Source organism: Rattus norvegicus, chromosome 2 (assembly GCF_036323735.1).
Source record: "Rattus norvegicus strain BN/NHsdMcwi chromosome 2, GRCr8, whole genome shotgun sequence".
In the NCBI taxonomy this organism is placed as follows: Eukaryota; Metazoa; Chordata; class Mammalia; order Rodentia; family Muridae; genus Rattus; species Rattus norvegicus.
Genome location: NC_086020.1, coordinates 237,097,787 through 237,123,081, shown reverse-complemented (window position 1 = coordinate 237,123,081; position 25,295 = coordinate 237,097,787). Strand labels below are relative to the sequence as shown.

The window sequence follows — 25,295 nt, the reverse complement described above, 5'->3', positions numbered from 1 at the left end:
GCTACCAAGGTGATGGCAGTGGGCACGGACCAGGAAAGGATATTGATGAGAGGTTCTGGTGAGTCTGTATGAACCGCAGGATATTGTTAGGCTATTGTATACAATACATTAATTTTAGTCTTCCCTGAAACAGTGATAACTGTACTTGCTTGGCAGTCATGCTTTAGTCTGTCTTCATGAGACTCTTCACTTGAAATTAGCTTGATGTGTATTTCAAAAGATACGATATAGCTTTGGGAAAAGTGATTTGGTTGAGTAAGTTTAATTTTTTTTTTTGCCAAAATCTTAAAGTAGTTGCAAACAGTATGTCAGAAAGAAATGCTTACTAATGGGAAAAATGCATTAACGAAGCTTAATGAATAACACGAATGGTACAGGGAAAAATAGGAGACAGTCTGACTGCCGAGTCCCACATCTGGAAAGAGAGGTAAATGTTTCCTTAGCCCTACACACTACCACCATCACCACCATCACCATCATTACCAGAATCACTATCATTGTCAGCATAATAGCCATCACCATCACCACCACCATCATCATCACCATCACCACCATCACCACCACCACCACCATTACCACCACCACCACCACCACCACCACCACCACCAGCACCACCAGCACCACCAGCACCACCACCACCACCACCACCATGTGAGACTTCTTCAAGGAAGGTTGCAGATTCAATGTGAGTTGAAGCGGATGCTACTAAGGAATTTTTAATTCATATACAAATGGAAAATTAGGAAAATATCAGTTAGGAGCCAATGATGCTAGAAGATAGTAATGCAACAACAGTGAGAGAGAAAACCCCAACGGGAGGCTCAGCTCGGCGGTAGAGCGCTTGCTTAGTAGCCTGTTAGCCTTACACTTGAACCCTAGGACCACAAGCACCAGAAAAGGAAAACCAATGTCAAAACAGAAATCATAACAAAAGCAAATCAAAACAAAATATCAAAGAAAAACTCTAGGAAGAGAGGAAATAAATGAGAAATTAAGGTATCAGGACCAAAGCATGGGAGGGTGCTCCTTAGGAAAGTTTAAGTAATCGATTTTGCTTTTAAGATCCAGATCAGGTATGTGTAGAAAATCAGCCTTGCTCAGCCGTGGTCGCCTGTTGGTTACGTGGGGGTGTGGCACCCACCTGACAGGAATGTAAAGAGGTTAAGCTTGGTAGGTTTTATAACTATTGAAGCCTGATCAAGCAGTCAACAATTATGTTTTTTCAAAACCTTGACTGTAACTCTCTTGGAATGTGTTTATTAATATTGTTTTGGCTCTGGTATTAGCAGTTTTACTCTTTAACATAAAAGTTCTCATGCCAAAACCACAAAGCCAAACCAAAACAAAAAGAAAACAACTGTCATAGTTTAATATGCTTAGCCCAGGGAATGGCACTATTTGGAGGTGTGGTCCTGTTGGAGTAGGTGTGTCACTGTGGGTGTGGGCTTTAGGACCTTTATTCTAGCTGCCTGGAAGCCAGTATTCTGCTAACAGCCTTCAGATGAAGACTTAGAACTCTCAGCTCCTCCTGCACCATGGCTGCCTGGATGCTGTCATGCTCCTGTCTTGATGATGATGGACTGAACCGCTGATCCAGCCCCAATTAAATGTTGCCCTTATAAGAGTTGCATTGGTCATGGTATCTGTTCACAGCAGTAAAACCCTAACTGAGACAGTGACAAAGCCCTGTACCCCGGAGTGCAGCAAGCCCTTCGGTAGCTTGTCCTGTTGTCTCCAGGGTGTTCTCCAGCACACATTCCTGTCTGCTGCTCTTCCTATCACCTATCACTAGGGCAATCATTCAGTTGTGGGACCAGATATCACGTTGTTCTTCACTGTTCCTCTCTCACTTGTTCAACATTTCCCTTCTTTTATCTCCTGTCCACAAAAATCTGTATGAAAATCCTCAGGCAACTTCTGGAACCTTGAGGGCAAGGGTGTGGACATGTATATTTTACAGAGAACTAGTGTGTCTCTAGTTAGGAGAACATGAATCCTCTGGGGACAGAGCAGTGCTCTTTCCTCTATTCTTAGGAACAGCGGTGAATGACGACTGAGATTTCATACTCTAAAGCCATGCTCAGCAAAGGGAGGAACTACACAGAAACCAACTGTGGACTGTGCCTTTCAGTCTTCTAAAGATGGATGGAACACACAATAGGCATATGTGTGAGCTCTTTGCCAACACATGAGAAAACGCTCTAAGCTGGTCTAATCAGAAAAAGAAAGAATTACAATTTTGATTTCAAGGTGTTATAAATAGAGCTGGGCTTTGGGTTTTTTTAATGATACTTGTGTTACTGTGGCATGAAACAAACCCACATTCATTCTTCAGAGCGCATTTTCAGAATGAATCTTGAAACTTAAAAATAGTATCCAGTGAATGTTTACAGGAGATTTTTTTTAAATGCTAATCATCGGGACGCAGCAAGCTTTTGTAGCAAGGTTTCTTTACTGATGATACAATTTTCACAAAGTCGTAGTTGTGGCTGTGGACTGTTGATCAGCACAGGTGCAGCTGGCTGGAGACCAAGGTCTGTGTGGGTTTAAACAATGCTGTGCTGCACACACTTTAGGGAGCACACCATGCCCAATCGATCATGAAACACACAATCAAACTGTTAAGATACATGACAATTATTCTCTTTTTAGAACTGGAGACGTGGCTCAATGGAGAAGGACAATTGATGCAGAGATCTGGGGTCAATTCCCAGAACCCAGATGGTGGCTCACAACCATTCCTAACTCCAGTTCCAGGGAATCTGATATCCTCTTCTCACCCCTCCAAGGACCAGGCATGGACACATCACACACACATATGTATGCAGGCAAACATTTCTATGTATAACAAAAATAAATCTTTAAAATATTTTTAACAATGAAAATATTTCTCACATGTGATAGGGAATGGTGAAGGGCGACTTTTAAGTTTTAGTCTTAAATTAAATCAGCAATTATAGGATGGCATTAAAAAAGTTCCTGTAAAATACACGGGTAAAATACACAAGCACATGTTCTAAAATTCAGTACACACCTTTGTCACAGAAACAGGAGATACACATGTCTGGCCTCCAGCACTGAAGTTGCAGAAAACCTCAAAGGCATCTGAAGAGCATCCAAGATTTGGGTCAATCCAGTATTTTCCTGTTAATTTGTAACAAAACACAAAATTATCTCAGTCTCATACTAAACGGTATGAACTTGGATATTGTTGCATCTATGAATAAAATCTCCTGGAAAGAAGCTCTGTCTGCAGGGATTGATTGTCTGATTAGCATTTCAGTACTTGGGAGAGATTGGAATGCTTTAGGTCCAGGTGCTAATCTCCTGCTCTTGGGCTAGCTCTAGTCTCCCCAGAACAGCCATTCCTTGTCCACCACTGTGTCTGGACTAATGCCTTGTGACTGACAGATAGACACCCTTTAGAATCCATCGACTTAGCAGACCATTAGCTTCCACCAACCCAGGAGGTAAGAATGCTACCCCACAGCAGCTCGAGCCTGCAGAAAAGCTCTCCCGTCTCACACTGCCCACCTCTCCGATGCACACACCAGTGCACTGTAAACTTGCCTCCGTTTATGACTTTCTTTGTCATGGAAAACTAGAAAAGTTCATAAAACTTTATAAAACTGCTCCCACACTGGAACACTGAATCTGTGGTAACACCTAAGTCTGTGTTCCTCGGAGATGACCACTCAAAACGGCCCCAGAACAATCTACCTCTTATTCCCTTTAAGTTGAAAGTGGTGGATTTTACATGGACACATGTTGACACATTTTGACACCTCTATTAACATACATAGCCAATTGTAAACGCCGACATTTAGCGAGTGAATATGTGGGTATAGGAAGCTATACCCACATAGAAAGTGTTACCCAGAACTGTATTTTCAAGCACCTACCAATCTGAAAGACATTTTGTAACATTAGTCAAAATGATAGACAGGCTGAGAAGGTGTCAGTGAAAGCATGCCCATGAGGTGGGTGGCTCAGGAGTGCTGAGCTTGCTGACCCTGGGAGTCACAGGGTAGAAGGAAGTTGCTCATCATTTCTTCTAGATTGTCCCCCTATTGCTGTGTGAACTATTTTTGTCTGAATAAAAGGTGATCCATCAACCTTACATTGTCTGTGTGGTGCCATGCTTTGAACTCAGGCAGCAGGTTGTGCAACAGCGATGGGATAGGAGTTTCATGGTAACATGATCATTGGCTTATCTTACGTCTATTTTAGGTGTCTTATGTCTCTTGTGACCCTAAAGGTTCCAATACAAACTTTGGTTCTGCCCTGAGGGCATTGCGTCTCCTAGCTCCTTCATTCCAGTTCTGCCCTGGCCTCCGAGTGCCGGACGTGGGAAGTTGTCGCTCCGGCTGCTACAATCCAGACCATCCTCCCCTATGCATGCTCTCCCTTAAAATAGTCCGTGTCGAAATGATCACCATCTCGTTGTATCATCCATTATCGTCTCTCGGGGCCACTACTCAGTATTTTAGCTTGTTACTACTTTCAGGAAAAGGTCGTAAAACTTCATTCTTGGTATTTTGTTTTAAGCCATGTAAACACTTGGCCACTCTATTCTGTTCCTGACACTCCAATGTCATTACTCCAACCATTAATGTCCTAGGCTGTCCACCCTAACCTGCTCTCCAATTGAACCCTCTTAGCCACTTCAGATCTCTGCTTTTCCTGCTTATACTTTCTTATTCTTCAACCAACAGTTTCTTTTTCTATTCCATCAGGACCAACTCCCTATGATGTCATTAGTTCTTAAAGTCTTTTCGTCACTTCCTTTTTTTTTTTTTTTTTTTTTTTTTTGCCCAAGGTTCAGAGTCCTTTGCTCCACTGAAGGCTGCTCTTTAGGTAAATTCTGCACTCTCGTGTCCCATTGCCTCACTGTATCTGTCCTATAAATCCAATCATAAACAAGATTCACTTTTCTGACTAATCTGTGACAAGCAAAACTGGACTGGTTGGACTCAACTTCACTGAAAATGTTCTGGAAATTAAGGTTTTAGTAAAACAAAAAGATATAATATTTATTGTACAGGTTTTCGCAGACTAAACAAAATGAAAAAGGAAATGAAGTAATTTTTGGCAGTTAATGTTTGTCTTGAGTGGTGACCGATCCTCTGGGTTTAAAATGTTTCCTTAACGATTTTCTCTAAACCCACTTTTATACACCTGATCAACGTACTTGAGGGAATGATAAACCACTCTGATTTGGTACTCGCCAATTCTAGTTGGGGTGTATTTAAGTTCTGGTAAATGACATTTTTAGGGAGTGCTGTGGAATATGAAATAAAAAAAGTTGTGAACTTTGATGGTCTTGAATTAGCAAGGATTCTAGTGGATTCTTGTCTACTACCCCTAACGTTGCACTTCCCTGTTTTGATTTAAATATGATGTACACTTTTGCAAATACGACGTGTGAACAAAGCACGGGGAGGTGGTATTTTCACAAGTTCCTTGAAGACCGTTTCAGTTTTGGTGAATTTATGGTGGGTCTTGCTGATGTTTGATCAGAATGACAGAGATGGGAAGCGAGAGCATTACAGATCTCGAATGTTTGGAAATGACTCAGTTGGACTTGGGACTCTGACGGGAAGGACTCACCATCCGAAACCTCATACTGACAGCTCAGCAAATCCTTGCAGATCCGTGCCGGGTTTTCTCGTGTGCCAAGAGGATTCTTGATGCTGCTCAGGAGACTGCTAAGGTAGGCCAGGGTTTTGGAAATCTCTGTACCTTGGCTGAGGAAGGTCACTTCAGTGTTCTGGTAACTCTGCCAAGTTAGCATAAGAATCAGATAAGCAAGCAAACCCCAAGGACAACCTGGGCAAAGCAGAATGAGACTGTGGGTCTAATTGCGTTTAGGGGGCTTGGAACAGAAAGGAGAGGACATATTTTTATAGCTAACTATGTACATCAACTTATTAATCCTGAATCCTGATCAGAGGTCAAAGTTTAATTTGTAAGCTGACAAGAGACTTAAAGAATTATTATGCCTACTGAATCATGCTTTTAAAACTCCACATCAAACAATTAGAGTTTTAAATTTTAGACTTTACTTAAAAATGTTGCAAGTAAAAAAAAACACACTGAAATTAACCAGAACCAAAGACTATTTAAGGTAATGATTCCCTATACAGTTGGAACAACATCTCCTGTGTGGTTAGAACAGTGTCTCCTATACAGTTAGAATAGCATCTCCTTATGGTTAGAATAGCATCTCCTGTATGGTTAGTACAGCATCTCCTGTATGGTTAGAATAGCGACTCCTGTGTGGTTAGAACAGCGTCTCCTGTACGGTTAGAACAGCTGCTCTGAGGGGGTGGACCATCACATTGGAGTTTATGCATTTACTATCAAATACATTTTATGTACTTATCCACCAGCCAAAACGAAAACCCACAAGAGAAGGAGAACTAGAAAAGCAATTAGCTTTGCATCCTCGCTCATAAGCTGTGTCCTCCATGTGCCTGGAGTCTTCCTCATGCTCTAACATTAGGCTTGTTGATTTCTCTTTTCTACATTATACTGTATGCATATGCGCACTTGTTTGCAGATAAACATAGACGATTGACCAGATTCAGCCAAGAGGGAGAAGAGCTTTTATCTCCTCTCTGAGACCAAATGGTTAAGCAATCACGACGAAGCCAACTACAAGGGGCTTGGTTAACTTTATTTACTACCTCCCCAAACAGTAGCAAATCCCTGACAATAAGTCCTTTAAAACGTATTTTTTTGTTTCAATATTTTCTCATGAAACATCCTGTACACATATTTCTGTTTTATGATACTTGAAAATAGTTCCAGATTTTCTGTTTTAAATATGATCTTTGAGATAATGCCGAATTTTGACTTTCAAAAAAAAAAAAATCCCTCTGTTTGATTTGAATAGCGAAACTGCCAATATAAATAGAACTGGATATGTTACCTCCATCTGCTGGGCAGAATTTGATTCTATCAGAGCTCCAATAGCAGCATTGATATCCATTTGTCTCTGTGTAAAAAAAAATATACGATCGAGGTAGGCATCATAAAATCAAGACAGTGTTCTGAGGAGCTCTGTTCAGTTTGTTCTGGGAGCCTTGCTGTGAAATGTACTAGGTTGATCTGAATGGAATCTGCAACTTGTGCTGACAGATCTTGCAAGTAAGACTCAGCTATCTCGTACGAAAGACAGGATGCTGCCTCCATCCAGATCCCACAGGTCTCACTCACTCAAACAGGACTTGGTCTAGAGCTTACCAAGGTAAGCTGTTTGTCCCTGCCGCAGGAAAACATGCGCACATCATTACTTCAATGGAAGAAGAATGAAACACGATCCCCCTCGCGAAATAAATTGTCCACTGAAGAATAAATAAGTGGAGTAATTTTTTAACAGTTCTATTCTTGGAAGGAAAGTAGACTAAAATACTACTGTCCTGAGGTAGTCGCCACAACAGGCGAATCTGATACTTCTGTGGTCTTAAAAAACAATTTCTGAAGTTGGAAAATGTACTATTAGTCCCAAAAGAAATAACACGGCACAAACTCAATATGCTTCTGCACTTAATAAAAAAGATATTTTAGGAGAAAAACTTAGCACAACCATTTGTAATAGTCTTTCTGTAATTTTATACACACACACACACACACACACACACACACACACACACACACACACGGAAGAAGAATGAAACGCAATCCCCTCGCACAATAAAGGTCCTGGGAGTGAGCTGAGGCATCTGATTTAGCTCAGAATGACCATGATGCCGAGGTATCCTTCTTGCATGCCCGTAGGATAGACGCTCTTTATCAACAGTCCATTCTCAAGTCATGGTTAGCAAGCAGAAGAGTCATTTAAGATGATGGACCAATCAATAAAAACTACTTTTTCCACTTGTCTTCACATGTGGTTTTCATATTGGAAAATAATTCACTCGTTCCTCATACACAGATCTCCAAACGCGACGGCAGCGATTGAGGAGAACGTGCTAAGCAGGGAAGGAAGTTGTTCTCCTGGAGGCTAACCTTAGAGGGGAGACAAGCACAGATCAAGTGATCTAAAGCCACACAAGGATAAGTGGGCCATGTGCGACGAAAGAAAAGTTCATGGGAGTATGAGAGAAAGTGCGTGTCAATACTGGGGTGTGCAAGACTTTGGTGAGCAAACATTGCCTTCAGATGGTACTGTCTGAGTGGATATAAGGAAGTTGGGTAGTGGCTAGACAAAGGGAAGGGCTTCCCAAGCGGAAGTAACAACCTTGGCTAAAGCCTATGGGTCATGACCTCTTCGAGGAGCAGGGAAGGTTAGGCTAAGACTCTTCTGTAGATTAGCCAGTCCTAAAATCTTGCTATGTAACTCAGGATGTCTTTGAAGTCACTCTCCTGGCTCAGCAACTCCATTGCTAGGATTACAGGTGCATGCGCCATGCTGGCTCCTGGCATGTGATTAAAACTATTGATTAGAACACCTAACCCAGTGGCTCCCCAACTCTTTAGAATCAGAAAGCTCTTGGACTTTTAATATGACTGAGTGGGACTGGGGCTATAATTCAGGGGTAACTCTCCAAACACACAATAGGCCATGGGTTCCATCTTCAGCACCATAAGACACAAAACCCAACCAACTGAAAGTTTAACTGAGCACCTTCACTTGGAGACTTTCACTTGATGAGTTAGAACTTTTGGTATTTCCAAAGTAGAATTTAACGTAAAATTTAAAAGGACTTAATAATTGCTTAAAATAGTAACACATCTATTGTATAATAAGGTCACTAAAATATTCCTATGTATTATTTTATAAATCAAATAAAGAACCCTTAAGGGCAGTGCTACCCTTTGCTTTTGCATATCTTTACTGTTAGATTAATGATGGAAGGTAAGACGCTCACATAGTTTTGTGGTCAGTGGGTCAGTGGGTCAGAGGGTCAGTGTTTCCCAGTATCACTTTATTAATTGGACTGGGATCATCAGAGCAGCCATTTCTCCTCATATAACTCAGCACAGTTTACTTTTAGAAGGACAAACAAGAGCCAGAGGGTTTATAAAGCTAAATTTATGATTTCGAATTTTGACAAAATCAACAGACTGCAGGATGTAATAGCCATAGGAAGAATTTTACTTCCCAGACCTTGTCTTTATTTGACCTTTCTGATGGTTCCCAGGAAGATATCTAAGACCATCTTTATTTTACCTTATCCAGAGGTCATCCAGTACAACAAAAGGCTCTCCACAAGAGTCCAAAAGCGTATGCAGGGAGGTTTTTAACTTTATCTGAAGCAGTAGGGAATGAAGCAACCACTAAGGGAAACAGAAAGTTTCCACAGAAAAGCTAGAGAGTGTCCTTAGAGACTATCAAAAGTCCGACCATATTCTAGAATCTAGAACTCCATGTGATGTTAGCACTACATATGTGTTCAGAGAATCCTAAGAAGTGCTAAGCCCTCACCTCTGGCTGATCTCGAGGCTCCATGACAGCAGGTGTAATTATCAACTGCCTGGCTGAACATTGACATGGTACCACAATTACATACAGATCCCAGGAGCATAAAAGGTAGCCTGATCACCCCTGATGTCTAAGAAAACCTAGTAGGAAATCTCTAACAGAAATGAACTGTGCGTGGACCTGAGCAGACACATCAATATTCACACATAGCAAAGAATGTGGAGATTCATGATTCAGGAATGTCAACCAACATCAACGAAAAGTAACAAGAGTAAGTTCTGGTTGAGTGCAGGAATATGATTTCCAGAAGTGTGACACTGTAGAATCTGAAATGTCTCGTTTTTAACAAGGACACAGTTGCAGTTGGTCCTGTGTGTGTGAGGAATCTGTATCTTCAGGATCAACCCAAAGTATAAAAAAACTCTACCTGTACTGAATATTTATAAACTTTTCTGGTTATTATAACCTAAACAATATACTGTAGCAAATAGTCTATTACATTGTATTTTTGTAAGTAATTTGGAGATGACATAAAGTTTACAGGAACATTTGCAGATAATTTAAACATTGTAGGTCATATGCAAGCTATACCAATTTATATAAGGAACTCCAGCATTTGTCGTATTTGGGTATTGAAGGGAGTCTTTGATCAGTCTCCCCTGTGAATTCCAAAAGATGACTATTACAAGACATACAAGAAACAGGACAATATCATTATTCAGGGAAACAAGCAGTCAACAGAAACTCTGAGGAGCCAGCAAAATGGCTCAGAGAGTAAAAATGCCTGCCCCCAAGCATGATGACCTGAGTTCAATCCCCAGGACCCACGTGGAGGAGGGGAGAACTGGCTGCATAGGTTGTCCTCTGACCTCTGCAAGTGTAGACTGACAGACATGCTCCATGTAAAATAAAATAACTAAAAAGTATCTGGGAGACAGCCCAGATTGTGTAAAACAAAGGCATGGACTTTGCTATTGTTGAAGAGTTAAAGAAACTGTTCCTAAGGGACTAAAGAATGATACATATGTCTTAGCAAGTAGAAAGTTCCAAAGTAGTTTCAATGTAACAGAAGCCACATAGAAAAGGACCAGGTAGAGACTATGGAGTTGAAGAATGTGGCTGAAATGAAAAGACACTGGACAGACTCAGCAGTAGACTTGAGATGATCTAGTCTGAGTAGGAAGAAAAACATGGATGAACAGAAACTCAGGGGTCTGATGGACCCTGTCAAGCAGACCAACCAGTATAATGAGAATGGAAAGAGAGAGGGAGGGGAGGGGCTAATACATTAAATAATAGTTACCATCATGCCCAATTTGGTGAGAAACATTAATATGCATATCAAAGAACTTCATGAACTTCCCTTACCCTTAAGGTTTAAAATGGTGGGAAGTTGAGCAATAGGATCAGGAATCTGAGGTCAGTCTGGGCCACATAGTAAGTTATAGGAAACCTGAGCCATCTCAGGAGATCCTACCTCAACAAAACTAAAACAAAGGAAACAAACAAACAGAATATTCAATAATATAGACAAAAAAGGAATGCTAAAAGCAGAGACAGGAGAGGTTTATCACAACCAAGAGACACTCAGAGAAATAGATAATTTCTCTCAGAACCCACACCATGTGAGAAGGCAGTGTGGCACCATTCAGTGTTGAGAGACAGGTGAAATGTTTAAACATGAAGGAAAATCAACACATTTTTCAGATAAACAAAAATCGAGATAATTTAATACTAGTTTGCCTTGGATAGAAAAATTCTATTGAGGGGCTGGAGGAATGGATCAGTGGTTGAGAGTGCTTGTGGCTCTTACAGAGGACCAGAGTTCACCTTCCAGCACCCACACCAAGTGGCTAACTGCCATCTGTAATTCCAATTGCAAGGGATCTGGTGTCCTCTTCTTGCCTTTTCAGGCCATGGCACATACGTGTAGAGAAGGACATGGTAGCATGTTTCTATAATTATAATGTTCCTATAGGTCCTAGAGATGGAAAGGGAGAGCAGCAGTATCCCTGGAAACATGTATTCCAGGCGCACACATCAGTGAACAACAAAAGACTGTCTCAAAAAAGTGAGAGGTAAGCATCAATACACATCCTCTGGCCGACACATGCACACCATGGGCCTGTTTATACACTTGAATAAGCACACATGTGCACGCACACACACACATACACACACACACGGACACACATACCACATATATAAATTAAAAATAACTTGAATTTATAGTAATAAATCAAGAGACTTGGTAAGAGTCATTTATAGGTAAATGTAAGAGTATAGAGCTGAGAGTGGTCATGCATCCCTATAATCGCAGTACTGGGGAGGTTCAGGGCAGCTTGGAGAACATATGGTGAGACCCTTTTCAACAACCAAAACAAGGGTAACGTATTACTTTTCTCACCACTGTGTCTAGCCACCTGACAGAAACAACTTAAGGGAGGAAAGATTTATTTTGGCTCATGGTTCGAATGAATACAGTCTATCACGATGGGGACAGCACAGCAGAGTTCATGGTGGCTCAAGTGTAGGACTGGAGCTGACTCCTTCCATCTCAGCAGACCAGGAACCAGGGAGTTTAGGGCAGAAATGGACATGGGCTACAATCTCCAAAGGCAGAACTCTGGTGACTCTCCTCTGTCAACCATATCTTCTCCAACTTCTGTCTTAGGGTTTTATTGCTGTGAAGAGACACTATGACCATGACAACCCTTATAAAGGAGAACATTTATAGGGGCTGACTTACAGTTCAGAGGATTATTCCATTATCAACATGGGGGAGAGTACGGTGGCACATAGGCAGACATGGTGCTGGAGAGGTAGCTGTGAGTTCTGTATGTAGATTCAGAGGTAGTGACACACTTCCTCACACAAAGCCACACATACTCAAATAAGGACTACCCCTCCTAGTAGTGCCACTCCTTACAGGCCTATGGGGGCCATTTTCTTTTCGAACCACTCCAACCTACCCAAAGCTGTGCCACCAGTAGGAGCCATGACACATGAGTTGCTGTGAGCTACATTTCACACTTAAACCATACCGGTAGTCTAGACTTCCATCAGTCAGAGCAGTAAGCAAGAGCCAAGTAGAGTTGGGTGTCGGGGTGCACAACTGTAATCCCAGCATTCAAGAGGCCTGGGCAGTAGGATCAGGAGTTTGAAGCTAGTCTGGATTACATAACGGGTTTCAGCCCATGGTGAACTAAGACAAACAAACACACACAAACAGAAAACCCAATAGCAATGACAAAGAAATCCCGAAGAACAAAATGGGGGTCTTAGAGTCACTTTCTGACTCCTAAATGCACTCAGAGCCATTGCAGTCAAAACCGTTTCCTATTCTTAGAAGACAGACACACGGATCAAATGAGTGGAAAGTAGAATCCAGAAACACGTCCCATCTGTGCTCAAAGTTTAGGCTAGAGTGCCAAGCCCATCCAACAAGAAAAGGAGAGCCTGTGACTAACAGATTGCCGTGGTCCAAGGTGTCCACATGCAAACAAGTCATGCCAGACCTCATATTATACACACAGTTAGCAAGTGCTCCTCGAGAAGGGGTCAATGACTTTAATATAAAAGCTAAAATTGGAAAACGCTCATGATGTTGTATTTGGTAGTGACTTCCTGGACTGGTCTCCAAAGAGAGATTAAGAGGAGAAAATGGTAGACAGATTGTGCTGTCTAGAGAGTTAAAGAGACAGTGTATGGAATGAAGGAAATCATTTCAAATCACATATCAGGTACAGGGTTAGTATTTATAATCTATACAAAACTTTGACAACCAACGGATGTAAAGTCATGCCCTCCAGTTTTAAAAAACGGGTAAAAGGCTTGAATGAAACGATTTTCAAAGAATGTGTACAAAGAGTTAACTGACACTTCTTTGGGGAAATGAAATTTAGATCCACAATGAAATACCTTCATAATCTTTAGGATGGTTGGTGTGAAAAGAAAAAGTGGGGTGGGGTGGGACATAGCTTAGTGGTCAAGTAGTTGTCTATTATATGTGGGGTCTTGGGTTTAATCCTAAGTATTGCCCCAACTCCTCCAGAGATGGAGAGGGTACTCATCTGGGTGTGGAGGGCTTGTAATCCTCGCACTTGGAAGGATGAAGAGGAGGGTGACTGAGAGCGTGAGGTCAGCCTAGGCTACACCGCGATTCTAGGTCATCCTGGGCTACCCAGCAAGATCCTGTCTCACAGTACCAAACCACTGGGACTGGCCTCCACAGCCCTAAAGTTTGATTGGTTATGGTTTTCTGTAGTAGTCTCTATCTGCAGCAAAGGACAGTTTTTTGATGAGGGGTGAAGACTACACTTAACTGGGGGTATAAGGACAAATGGCTATAGGTTGTCGCTAGGGATTATATTGGTTTAGGAAATTAGTGGCTGTAGATTTTCTTCGTGTCCAATATCCAATAGCTATGCTTCCAATATCACACAGTACCCACTAGTGCTGAGCAGTTAGGCTTCCAGTACCAGGCATGGTCTCCGTCTGGCTGAGCAGGCCTTAACCCAGAAATCTCACCACCATGATGTCCCAAACATGAGCTTAACAAGGACGACACCAACCAACACAACCAAATAGGCAGAGAAAAGCCCATGAGCTCTAATCCGCTCACAAAGAGATACAGGCAACAGAAGAAAGCTGGGATAGGGACGGGTGGCATTTCTTGGGGAAGAACACAGAGTTAGATTTTCTAGTGCCACATGGTCAGCCCTGAAAACAAGTAGAGTTATATGATAGAACAGGTTATGTTTAGTAATATATATATATTACTATATTATATAGTTATATTATATAGTATTTATATATATTAAACTATATACTATAATCCTAAGTATTTATATAAGCTATATATATATATTACTAAACTATATTACTATTTGTATCATTACTAAACTATATTACTATTTGTATCATTACTAAACTATATTATTATATATTACTAAGCTGTATTAATATATATGTATATATATTTACTAAACATACAAATTACTATTACTAAACAATCTGTTCTGTTCATATAACTCTACTTGTATGTCTGTTTTCAGGGATGACCATGTGGTACTAGACAATCTAATTCTGTGTTGAATTATATATATATATATATATATATGTACATATATATATAAGTATATATAATCTCTCTCTCTCTCTCTCTCTCTCTCACACACACACAAATGTATGCAACTGCAGTAAAAAACATGCCGTGCATTTGAAGGAGAGTTGGAGGGGCATATGGGAGAGTTTGTGGGGAGGAAAAAGCAAGGGATAATGTTGTAATTATAAACTCAAAAATAAAAACCAAGCCAAACCAAAAGGAAGTGGGCAGATGCTGTGTATCTCACCATGGTGGTCCCTCCAAAGTTTATAGGATGACTGTGTGATTGAACAATTTCATTAGCAGCTATGTACCCAATGTGTCAGAAACTGGGGCTCAGGTATTTATATACCTGTGTTCATAGTGTTATTATTCAAAAGGCCCAAAAGATGGCTGCCATGTAGGTATTCATCTTGATAAACCAAACCAAATGTTGTATAAACTTAATGGAATATTATTTAGGCCTACATAATGAAATTCTGACATTTGCTTATGACAGGATGAAAGGTCAAGGAATACTACGAGAGTAACTCAACCACAGAAGAGCAAATGTCACATGATTAACTCGTATGAAATACCTACTAGCCAAGTTCACTGAGATAGGAGAATGGTGATTGCCAGGGTCTTGAGAGAAGGAAAACTGGGACTTATTGGTTTGAAGACAGAGTTTCAACTTGGGAAGATGAGAAAGGGTCTGGAACCCGGTGCTGACACCAGTTGCAAAACCGTAGATATTAGCAATGCCAGAAGTACATCTATATGTGCTCAAAATGGCAATTTTCAAGTTACATATACTAAGCCAAAATGTGCTATGTACATATGCTGATCATTCAGCAGAGTTTGGATCTGGATAGTGCCTCAGAGGTCCACATATGAAAGACTTGGCCACTAGTATGACCTTCCGGTGATGGGGTCTTTTACAAAGAAGCTATGTTGTCAGGAATATGACTTTAAAGCAGGTTTGGGACAGGTAGTGGTGGTACATGCCTTTCATTTCAGTACTTGGGAGGCAGAGGCAGGCAGATCTATGAGTTCAAGGCCAGGCTGGGCTAAAGGAGGTCTGGGATGTCAGTGTCTCCCCTCACTTGGTTACCATCTGATATTCGGTGACATCAGAAACAATGTAGCCAAGTGGCTACTCACAGAACCTCTGAAACCGAGTCAAAGTAACTCTTTACTCTGAGTTGTTTCTCTTATGCGCTTTGTCCCAGGGGTGCTGGAAGGGATGCTGGTTAACTACATCTCACCTTTGCAGTTGGTCCTAAGGATATTCTACATATATAAAATGATAGGTGTACTGACAGGACATTTGACTAATTGTGTTTGCAAAGACTGGAAACAATTTACATGTTCGCCAACAGAAGATTGAACGAGAGAACGCAATGAGTGGTCTACCTTCTCTGATCATATGTGGGTGAGGAATACAATGAGGACCAGTAGAGGCTGGTACTTAACAATGCCAAGGCACCCATCATTTTAACCATGGCCTGTGCAAACAACAGCTCAATGAAAAAGGCATTAGACATTAGAAATAGACATTAGAAAACAAAGACATTCCATATGATTAAGTGTCATGAAATTTTTCTTTTTGGGGGGGCATTCTTCACATTTCTGTAATCCCTGGACTATATTCCCAATGCCCACTTGACTCTTTGGCACATAGTGGGAATTCATTGGCACTTAGTGGGAATTCCATATGCTGATTTGTCTCTTCTCAAGAGACAAGTTTGAAAACCCAGCCAGACTGAGTTAAGCGTTTCATGGACAGTCATTCTGTAACAGCTCTGAGTGTCCTCATCTGAGCACAGAGCTTCCAAGTGGAGCTGGGTGTGGTGGCGACACTGTAATCCCAGCACTTGAAATTGAGCACAAGGTGAGCCTGGGACACTGCTTCAAAACAAAGAATCAGGAAAAGCTCTGTGCTCAGTGAAGGGATGAAAAGAAAAAATGAAAGAAAAAGGCTTTATGCACTCCAGTTTAAGAGAACATATTATAACATGAAAATCACATCATGCTTTAAATATGGGCATGAAACTGCCCACATCTAAGTATAAAGCTATCATTAGGTACAGAGAAAGGGGGCAGCATGAAATAAAACAAAACAGCCTCCTCATGTAGTCTAGTAAAAGAGAGAGCACATTATCATGTGAGAAATCACTTAACCCCCCTTTTCCTTTTTACAAACATGCACATAAAACAGGAAACAGAATAAGGAGTGAGCGTACTGTTAAGAGCTGCTGAGACACCTCACAGTTTCGAATAATGGGAATGAGGTAAGCTTCATTCTATTCTGCCAGAATGCAGTCCTCTTCTCCTATGCTCATGGGGGTGACACAGATCTAACCTGGGCACCTCAGGGTTTTGGAGATTTTCCCTTTTCAGAGTTCTAAAGTCTCAAGGTAGGTAGATAGTGACAACATCGAGGACTAGGAATCAATTCTAGGACTTGACCCTCTCTGTGGTGGAGGTACTTGTGGTCCTTGAAGCCAGGACCTGTCTGCCACTGCTCAACCCACATCTTCAAATTTCACAGTTGACCCTTGAACAATTAGCTGAAACTTTATTGTCTCTGTCTTACTACACCCCAACACATATACACAAGCATGCACACAGACACACACATGTATATCAACATGCACACAAACACGTACACATACATATACTGACACACACCCACAGCAAGACATTTTTACACCGTGACAAGGTTGACACAAAAATATAGCTGATAAAATGGCTTACCACTAATGATGTGCTGAGGATTTTTAATAGTTGATTTTTATTAAGATAAGATTTGTGGTCTCTGTGCCCAAATCCCGCGGGGAAGAGAGCTGGACTTTCAGAGGTACAGACAATTTTGAGAGCTCAGAGAGGACAACTACTTCTCCTCACATTCCTGGCACAAGGGAAACTCGCCTAGTGCCTTCTGTGCCCTCTGGGCACAGGAACCTAGTAGCAGTCAGGGGCAGAACCCTTCCAGTTTCTGCCTGCTCCCAGAGCTAAAAGCCAGTCGCCAGGAGCACTGATACACCTTCGAGTAGAGGTGAGATCAACTCTTCTGTTCTGAGTGACCCACCTGGAGGCCTCAGGACACACAAATCCAGGAGCAGCCTGGGACAGGACCCTTTCAGTAGCTGCCTGTGCCCAGAACTGACCAGGTCCCATAGCTCTCTGTACCCAGATCCCTCTGAAAGAAAACAGGTCTACAGGAGGGCTGACACACAGGCTTATAGGAGGGTCAAGCCACTGTCAGAGATAGCAAGACAAGCTAACACCGGAGACAACTTCATGGCAAAAGGCAAGCACAGGAACCTAAGCAACAGAAACCAAGACTACTTGGCATCATCAGAGCCCAGTTTTCCCACAAAAGCAAATACTGGATATCCAAACACACCAGAAAAGCAAGATATAGATTTAAAAACCACATCTCATGATACAGGACTTTAGGAAGGACATAAATGACTCCCTTAAAGAAATACAGGATAACATAGGTAAACAAGTAGAAGCCCTTAAAGAGGAAACACAAAAATTCCTTATAGAATTATAGGAAAACACAACCAAACAGGTGAAGGAATTAAACAAAACCATCCAGGATTTAAAAATGGAAATAGAAACAATAAGGAAAGCACAAAGGGAGACAACTCTGAAGATAGAAAACCTAGGAAAGAGATCAGGAGTCATAGATGCAAGCATCACCAAGAGAATACAAGAGATAGAAGAGAGAATCTCAGGGGCAGAACATACCATAGAAAAAAACATCAACACAACCATCAAAAAGAATGTAAAACACAAAAAGCTCCTAAACCAAAATATCCAGGAAATCTAGGACACAATGAGAAGATCAAATTTAAGGATAATGGGTATAGAAGAAAGCAAAGACTCCCAACTTAAAGGGCCAGTAAATATCTTCAACAAAATTATGAAAACAAAACAAAATTAAGAAAACTTCCCTAACCTAAAGAAAGAGATGCCCATAAACATACAAGAAGCATACAGAACTCCAAAATAGTCAAAACACCAAATGCACAAAACAAATAAAGAATATTAAAAGCAGTGAGGGAAAAAGGTCAAGTAACATATAAAGGCAGACTCATCAGAATTACACCAGACTTTTCACCAGAGACTATGAAAGCCAGAAGATCCTCAGCAGATGTCATACAGACCCTAAGAGAACACAAATGCCAGCCCAGGCTACTATATCCAGCAAAACTCTCAATTAACATAGATGGAGAAACCAAGATATTTCATGACGAAACCAAATTTGTACAATATCTTTCCACAAATCCAGCTCTATAAAGGATAATAGATGGAAAACTCCAACACAAGGAAACTATACCCTAGAAAAAGCAAGAAAGTAATCTCCTTGCAACAAACCCAAAGAAGAGAGCCACACAAACATAATTCCACTTCTAACAACAAAAATAACAGGAAACAACAGTCACTATTCCTTAATATCTCTTAACATAAAAAGACATAGACTAACAGACTGGATACGTAAAGAGGATCCAGCATTTTGCTGCATGCAGGAAACACACCTTAATGACGAAGACAGACACTACCTCAGGGTCAAAGCCTGGAAAATAATTTTCCAGGCAAATGGTGGCAAGAAACAAGCTGGAGTAGCTATTCTAATATAGAATACAATCAACTTTCAACCAAATATTATCAAAAGAGATAAGGAAGGACACTTCATATTCATCAAAGGAAAAATCCACCAAGATGAACTCTCAATCCTAAATATCTATGCTCCAAATGCAAGGACACCTACATTCATAAAAGAAACCTTACTAAAGCTCAAAGCACACATTGCACCTCACACAATAATAGTGGGAGATTTCAACACCCCACTCTCATCAATGGACAGATCATGGAAACAGAAACTAAACAGAGACATAGGCAGACTAAGAGAAGTCATGAGCCAAATGGACTTAACAGATATTTATAGAACATTCTATCCTAAAGCAAAAGGATATACCTTCTTCTCACCACCTCATGGTTTCTTCTCCAAAACTGACCACTTAATCGGTCACAAAACAGGCTTCAACAGACAGAAGATTGAAATAACCCCATGCATCCTATCAGATTACCATGGACTGAGACTGGTCTTCAATAACAACACAAACAACAGAAAGAACTCATGCACATGGCAGCTGAACGACGCTCTTCTCAATGATAACTTGGTGAAGGAAGAAATAAAGAAATTAAAGACTTTTTAGAATTTAATGAAAATGCAGGCACAACATACCCAAACTTATGGGACACAATGAGAGCTGTGCTGAGAGGAAAACTCATAGCTCTGAGTGCCTCCAAAAGAATCTGCAGAGAGCATACCCTAGCAGCTTGACAGCACCCCTAAAAGCTCTAGAACAAAAAGTAACAAATACACCCAAGAGGAGTAGAAGGCAGGAAATAATCAAACTCAGGGCTGAAATCAACCAAGTAGAAACAGACAGAACTATACAAAGAATCAACAGAACCAGGAGCCTGTTTTTTGAAAAATAAACAAGATAGATAAACCCTTAGCCAGACTAACCAGAGGGCACAGAGACGGTATCCAAACTAACAAAATCAGAAATGAAAAGGGAAACATAACAGCAGAATCTCAGGAAATTCAAAAAATCATCAGTTCCTACTACAAAAGCCTACATTCAACAAAACTGGAAAACCTGGATGAATTAGACAATTTTCTAGACAGATACCAGGTAACACAGTTAAATCAGGAACAGATAAACCATCTAAACAGTACCATAACTCCTAAAGAAATAGAAGCAGTTATTAAAAGTTTCCCAACCAATAAAGCCCAGAACCAGATGGGTTTAATGCAGAACACATGCTCCACTATGTTCATAGCAGCCTTATTTATAGTAGCCAGAAACTGGAAAGAACCCAGATGCCCTTCAACAGAGGAATGGATACAGAAAATGTGGTACATCTACACAATGGAGTATTACCCAGCTATCAAAAACAACGGCTTTATGAAATTCATAGGCAGATGGATGGAATTAGAAAATATCACCCTGAGTGAGGTAACCCAATTTCAAAAAAGAAAAAAACAAACAAAAAAACAAAACACACACACACACACACACACACACACACACACACACACACACACACAATGTATGCACTCACTGATAAGTGGATATTAGCCTAAAACTTGAATTACTCAAGATACAATCCACAGAGCACACGAAGGTCAAAAAGAAGGACAACCAAAGTACATATGCTCAAGTCCTTCTTAGAATGGAAACAAAAATATTCACAGTAGGAAATACAGAGACAAAGTTTGGAGCAGAGACTGAAGGAAAGGCCATCCAGAGCCTGCCTCTCCTGGGGATCCAGCCCATATACATACAGCCACCAAACCCAGACAATATTGCTGATGCCAAGAAGTGCATGCTCAGAAGAGCCTGATACAGCTGTCTCCTGAGAGGCTCTGCCAGAGCATAACAAATACAGAGACAGATGCTCGCAACCACCCATTGAACTGAATACAGGGTGCCCAATGGAGGAGTTAGAGAAAGGGTTGAAGGAGCTGAAAGGGTTTGTGATCGCATAAGAACAACCAACCATAGCTCCCAGAAATTAAATCGTCATCCAAAGAGTACACATGGACTGAGCCATGGCTCCAGCTGCATATGTATCAGAGGATGGTCTTGTTGGCCACCAATGGGAGGAGAAGCCCTTGATCCACCAAGGCTAGATCCCCCTGTTTAGGGGAATGTCAGGGTGGGTAGGTTGGAAGGGATTGTTGGGGAGGGGGAACACCCGAAATCTGAAGTAATTGCTTAATAATTACCAAGAGGATTTGTAATCCTTTGTTTTGTTTTTCTGAGAGGGTCACACAACGTCACCCAGCTGTTCTTGGATTTGTGTCCCTCAGCTTCCTGAGTATTAATGCTATAGCATTACTTCACATGCCACTGTGCTTGACTAGACTTCTAATCCTGTTATCCTATCTCCAAGTGAAACCTTTTCCTTAGGGGATTCATTCCGAAGTAGTCTGAGAGGAGTGATGTATGGTTTTTTTTTTTTTTTTCGGTTTTGTTTTGGTGTGTGCAGACATGGCGCATGTATTCAACAAATGTGTATTAAGGACTTGAGTGGGGAACAAACATAAAATAAACATGGATCAAGAAGGGAGAGCTATCAATTCCATCTCAGGGTGTAATGAGGAGATGGATTGGGAAGATTTGAGGGAGGCTGTGACAGCTATCATTTCTTTTTTTTTTTTGGTTCTTTTTTTCGGAGCTGGGGACTGAACCCAGGGCCTTGCGCTTCCTAGGCAAGCGCTTTACCACTGAGCTAAATCCCCAACCCCCAGCTATCATTTCTCCTGCACAAATGCTAGACTCTGTTTGTATGTTGGCCTCTGCAGACAGTGTGATGAGATGTGCTTTCACATTTGTCAAGAATAAAGAAGACGAGGTGGGGGCAAAGAAGGAATCAAACATAGCATTTATGGGGAACCCATTTGTTAAGCATAGGTATCTTCTAGTTTAAGCCTCTTAATTCCTAAAAGTGTATATTCACATTCATATTTATTTTTATCAAAGAAGGAACTGTTCATGTGTCTCCTTCATTGTAGTTGTGTAGCAACTCATTGATCTTTCAGCTGAGACCAGGTTATACCTCCTCTAATTAGGTACCCAACTACAAACATTTTTGCTATAGTTTTCTAGTTTGCCATTCATTTTGTCACTCTTCAGAACTTAGTTTCAGGAGGAGAGTCTTGGCTTCTCAAAGCCATGGTAAGATGGGGAAACACTGGTCACGCAAGGGTCGAGTCCTTGCATTATAAGGGTGTAGAGGACAAGAAGGATCTGAGAGGCATAGTGAGTGTGAAAGATCCATGACAGTCACTGGAAAATTGTTCCCAGCTGTAAAGCAAGGCTGAGGGAAATACAGAGCTCCGAATCTGCTGAGCACGGAACATCGTGGACAGCTATCCAGAACTATCATGATGTAAATGAACCAAGGACAGCATGTGGAAATGATTATGGCTTGGAAGACATCGGGCTGACCATTACTTGGAGCAAAGAGTGGATGTCAACTGGGAAGGAAATGTGTTTACTTTCCACTGTATGTGACCAGGAGACCAATTGGATGAGGTATGGCTAAGATTGGGGGTATACAGAGACCTTGCATAGGAAGCAGAGGTCAAAGAAGTTTTAAAATATATAGGAGATAGAGGATCTAAATTTAGAATATTGAAATATCAGAGATAATAGCCAAAGAAATAGAAATGTAATTCTAAAATAAGCCTAGCATGTTTTAGGCTGTGGTGGTGAGATCAAAAGCAAAAACATGAGCCATTTGATGGCTTCTCCAGACACCAGCAACTGACAAGGATTTATGTAAAACTGAAGAAAAGAATTATGGTTAAAAAAAGATTTAAAATGAAGATCCAAGCCCCAGAAACAAGAAGAAATGGAGTACTATCCTGTGCTGGATGCTTTTCTACTGTTCAATGTTCAAAATGAGCCAAAAACAAACAAACAAACAAACAAACAAACAAAAAAAGCAGAAATGCAATCACTCTTTTCTAGATAAGAAATACGGGACTTGGATTCCAAGTTCTCATAGCTGGTGGGCTTACCAAAGAGAACTAAGGTATACCAGAAGGATGTGATGACTTTAAGGATGTGATGTCAAGGTTCACGTGATGGGGTGGGAGAGAGAGCTCAGTGGATAAGAGCACTTGCCATCAAGCATAAGGACTTGAGTCAGCACAGCACTCACGTGAAAATGCAGGCATGGGTGAGCAAGTTTGCAAACTCCAACTGTAGGAGCATGGACAGATGTATTGCTGGGTCTTAAGTGTTACAGGTTCAGTAAGAGAACCTGTCTCGAGATGACGGATAGAACAAGAAGAGCTGACATCCTCCTTTGGCCTCCACAACACACCTGCAAAACTCTCTCTCTCTCTCTCAATCTCTCTCTCTCTCTCTCTCTCTCTCTCTCTCTCACACACACACACACACACACACACACACACGGAGTGAGAGAGTGAGAGAGCGAGAGAGCGAGAGAGCGAGAGCGAGAGCGAGAGAGATTATATTCTGAGGCAGAACAGAATAGAACCAAAAGAAGACTTACTCGTGGACCGGGCGCTCCAGGTGGACCCTGGAACAAAATCACAAAACAAAACAAAGGAAACCCAGTTAGTAAATATCTCAAACTAGTAACTCTATGTTCATCAATCACAAACAGATATACATATAAATTAACTCACAGGGGGTCCCGGTTGACCTCTTGGTCCTTGGGGACCCTAAAACAAATGAAGACAAAACACAATATGTAGATTGCTTTAGATTTGGTATCAATCAAGATCCAACCTCTGCCATTGCCTGTTGATGCTGTGCAGATCATGGGATTCACAATTGATTCTGTAATCAAGCCTTTTACCCTTAACTATGACTCACAATTTTGAAAAACCTGGAAATTTAATTTGTGAGTGTGTGCGTGCGTGTGCACATGTGAGCATGCACACCTGCGTGGGTGGTGGGAAACTACATTTGCTCATAATAACAAATTAAATAATGATGTAAGATCTATTTCTATTAGCACCCACCTAACCACCAAAGCTGGAACCCTCACTGCTTTTATATATTGTCTTCCTTCATATATCTACAAGTTGTATCCCTTCAAACATCTCCAAGATACTTCTTCATCTTCAGTGTAAATCAAATATTATGGCCTAATTTCTGTGTCCCCCAACATCTGAATAATGTCCACATAAGTGGACTCTCTATAAAGCGGTTAGGCAGTGGACATTCTGCAAACCAGAAGTTTATCAAGTCTACCCATCACACTAATGGCATTGTTCTTAGAAACGGGCTCTCATTTAGGGGAAAACTATACACTTGTTAACGGTGTGGCTCACCACTCTATCCTGAGTTCCACCCATGCTACTGTGTACTGTATTTCCTCGTCACACCCCAGAGAGTGAAACGACTGAGCGATCAGTGAACGAGCAGCAGGGGTAAGACCAAAAGGTAAGCCAGCTGAACACAGGATTTACGTTCTTAGATGTCTCATCTTGTTGCCTCCTCTTCAAGGTGTTGTCTTGATCAACACAACCCCCACAGCTTCTACAGCTAGCCACTTGCACATCTCTAAAGCCTCCTTCCCCTGCCCTTCTTTTTCCCCTTTCTCCCATCTTCCTTCCGTTCATTCTTGTCTTCCTATAGGTTTTCTCTCTGTAGCCCATTTGGCTACAAACTTAGTTGTGCCAGTCTCCCTAGCACAGGGATTGTAAGTATGTACCACTATGGCCAGCACCCCAGGTTCTTCATGAATGAGTTCTCTTGCCACACTCCTGCCTACCCATTCTATCCATTGAGATGGATAGGACCGTCACTTCTCTCTCGATGATACTTTAAACTCTATGTCCACTGCAACTACCTGCCACCCCACTCCCTTCTCTACTAGGGTTTTTTTCTTCATCCCTCAGAGTTCAAGCATTTTGGAAAGTACCTAAGGTTTGATAAAACGTCTGTTGCTTTTTACTTTTCTGGAACAAGAATAAAGTGCCTGATACACACTAGATGCTCACTAACTCTTACACCATAATAGAAGAACAATGATTTAGAAAGTAGGAAGGCTGAATGGGTCCACTTTCGAAGCCAAAAGTTATGCTGACATTTTTCAAAGTGCACCAACAGCAATCATCATTCATGCCTTGCACATCTGCTCAAAGTTAGTTTATTTGATGGCGAATTGAATTTTAACATTATACCGAGTCAGACTCAGATTATG

At 41.2% G+C, this 25,295-nt stretch overlaps 1 protein-coding gene across 3 annotated transcripts in view; it reads right to left on the bottom strand.

Moving 5' to 3' along the window:
• The window catches only part of Col24a1 (collagen type XXIV alpha 1 chain), a 257,186-nt gene that overhangs the window by 6,687 nt on the left and 225,204 nt on the right, over positions 1-25,295 (bottom strand). For all 3 annotated transcript variants that reach the window (XM_039103871.2, XM_063282923.1, XM_039103872.2), the window contains 5 exons: positions 23,770-23,805; positions 23,634-23,660; positions 6,935-7,000; positions 5,611-5,779; positions 3,035-3,144 (listed from right to left, as the gene is read on the bottom strand). In XM_039103871.2, coding sequence (XP_038959799.1) covers positions 3,035-3,144; positions 5,611-5,779; positions 6,935-7,000; positions 23,634-23,660; positions 23,770-23,805 — 408 coding nt within the window. The remainder of the gene's footprint in view (positions 1-3,034; positions 3,145-5,610; positions 5,780-6,934; positions 7,001-23,633; positions 23,661-23,769; positions 23,806-25,295) is intronic.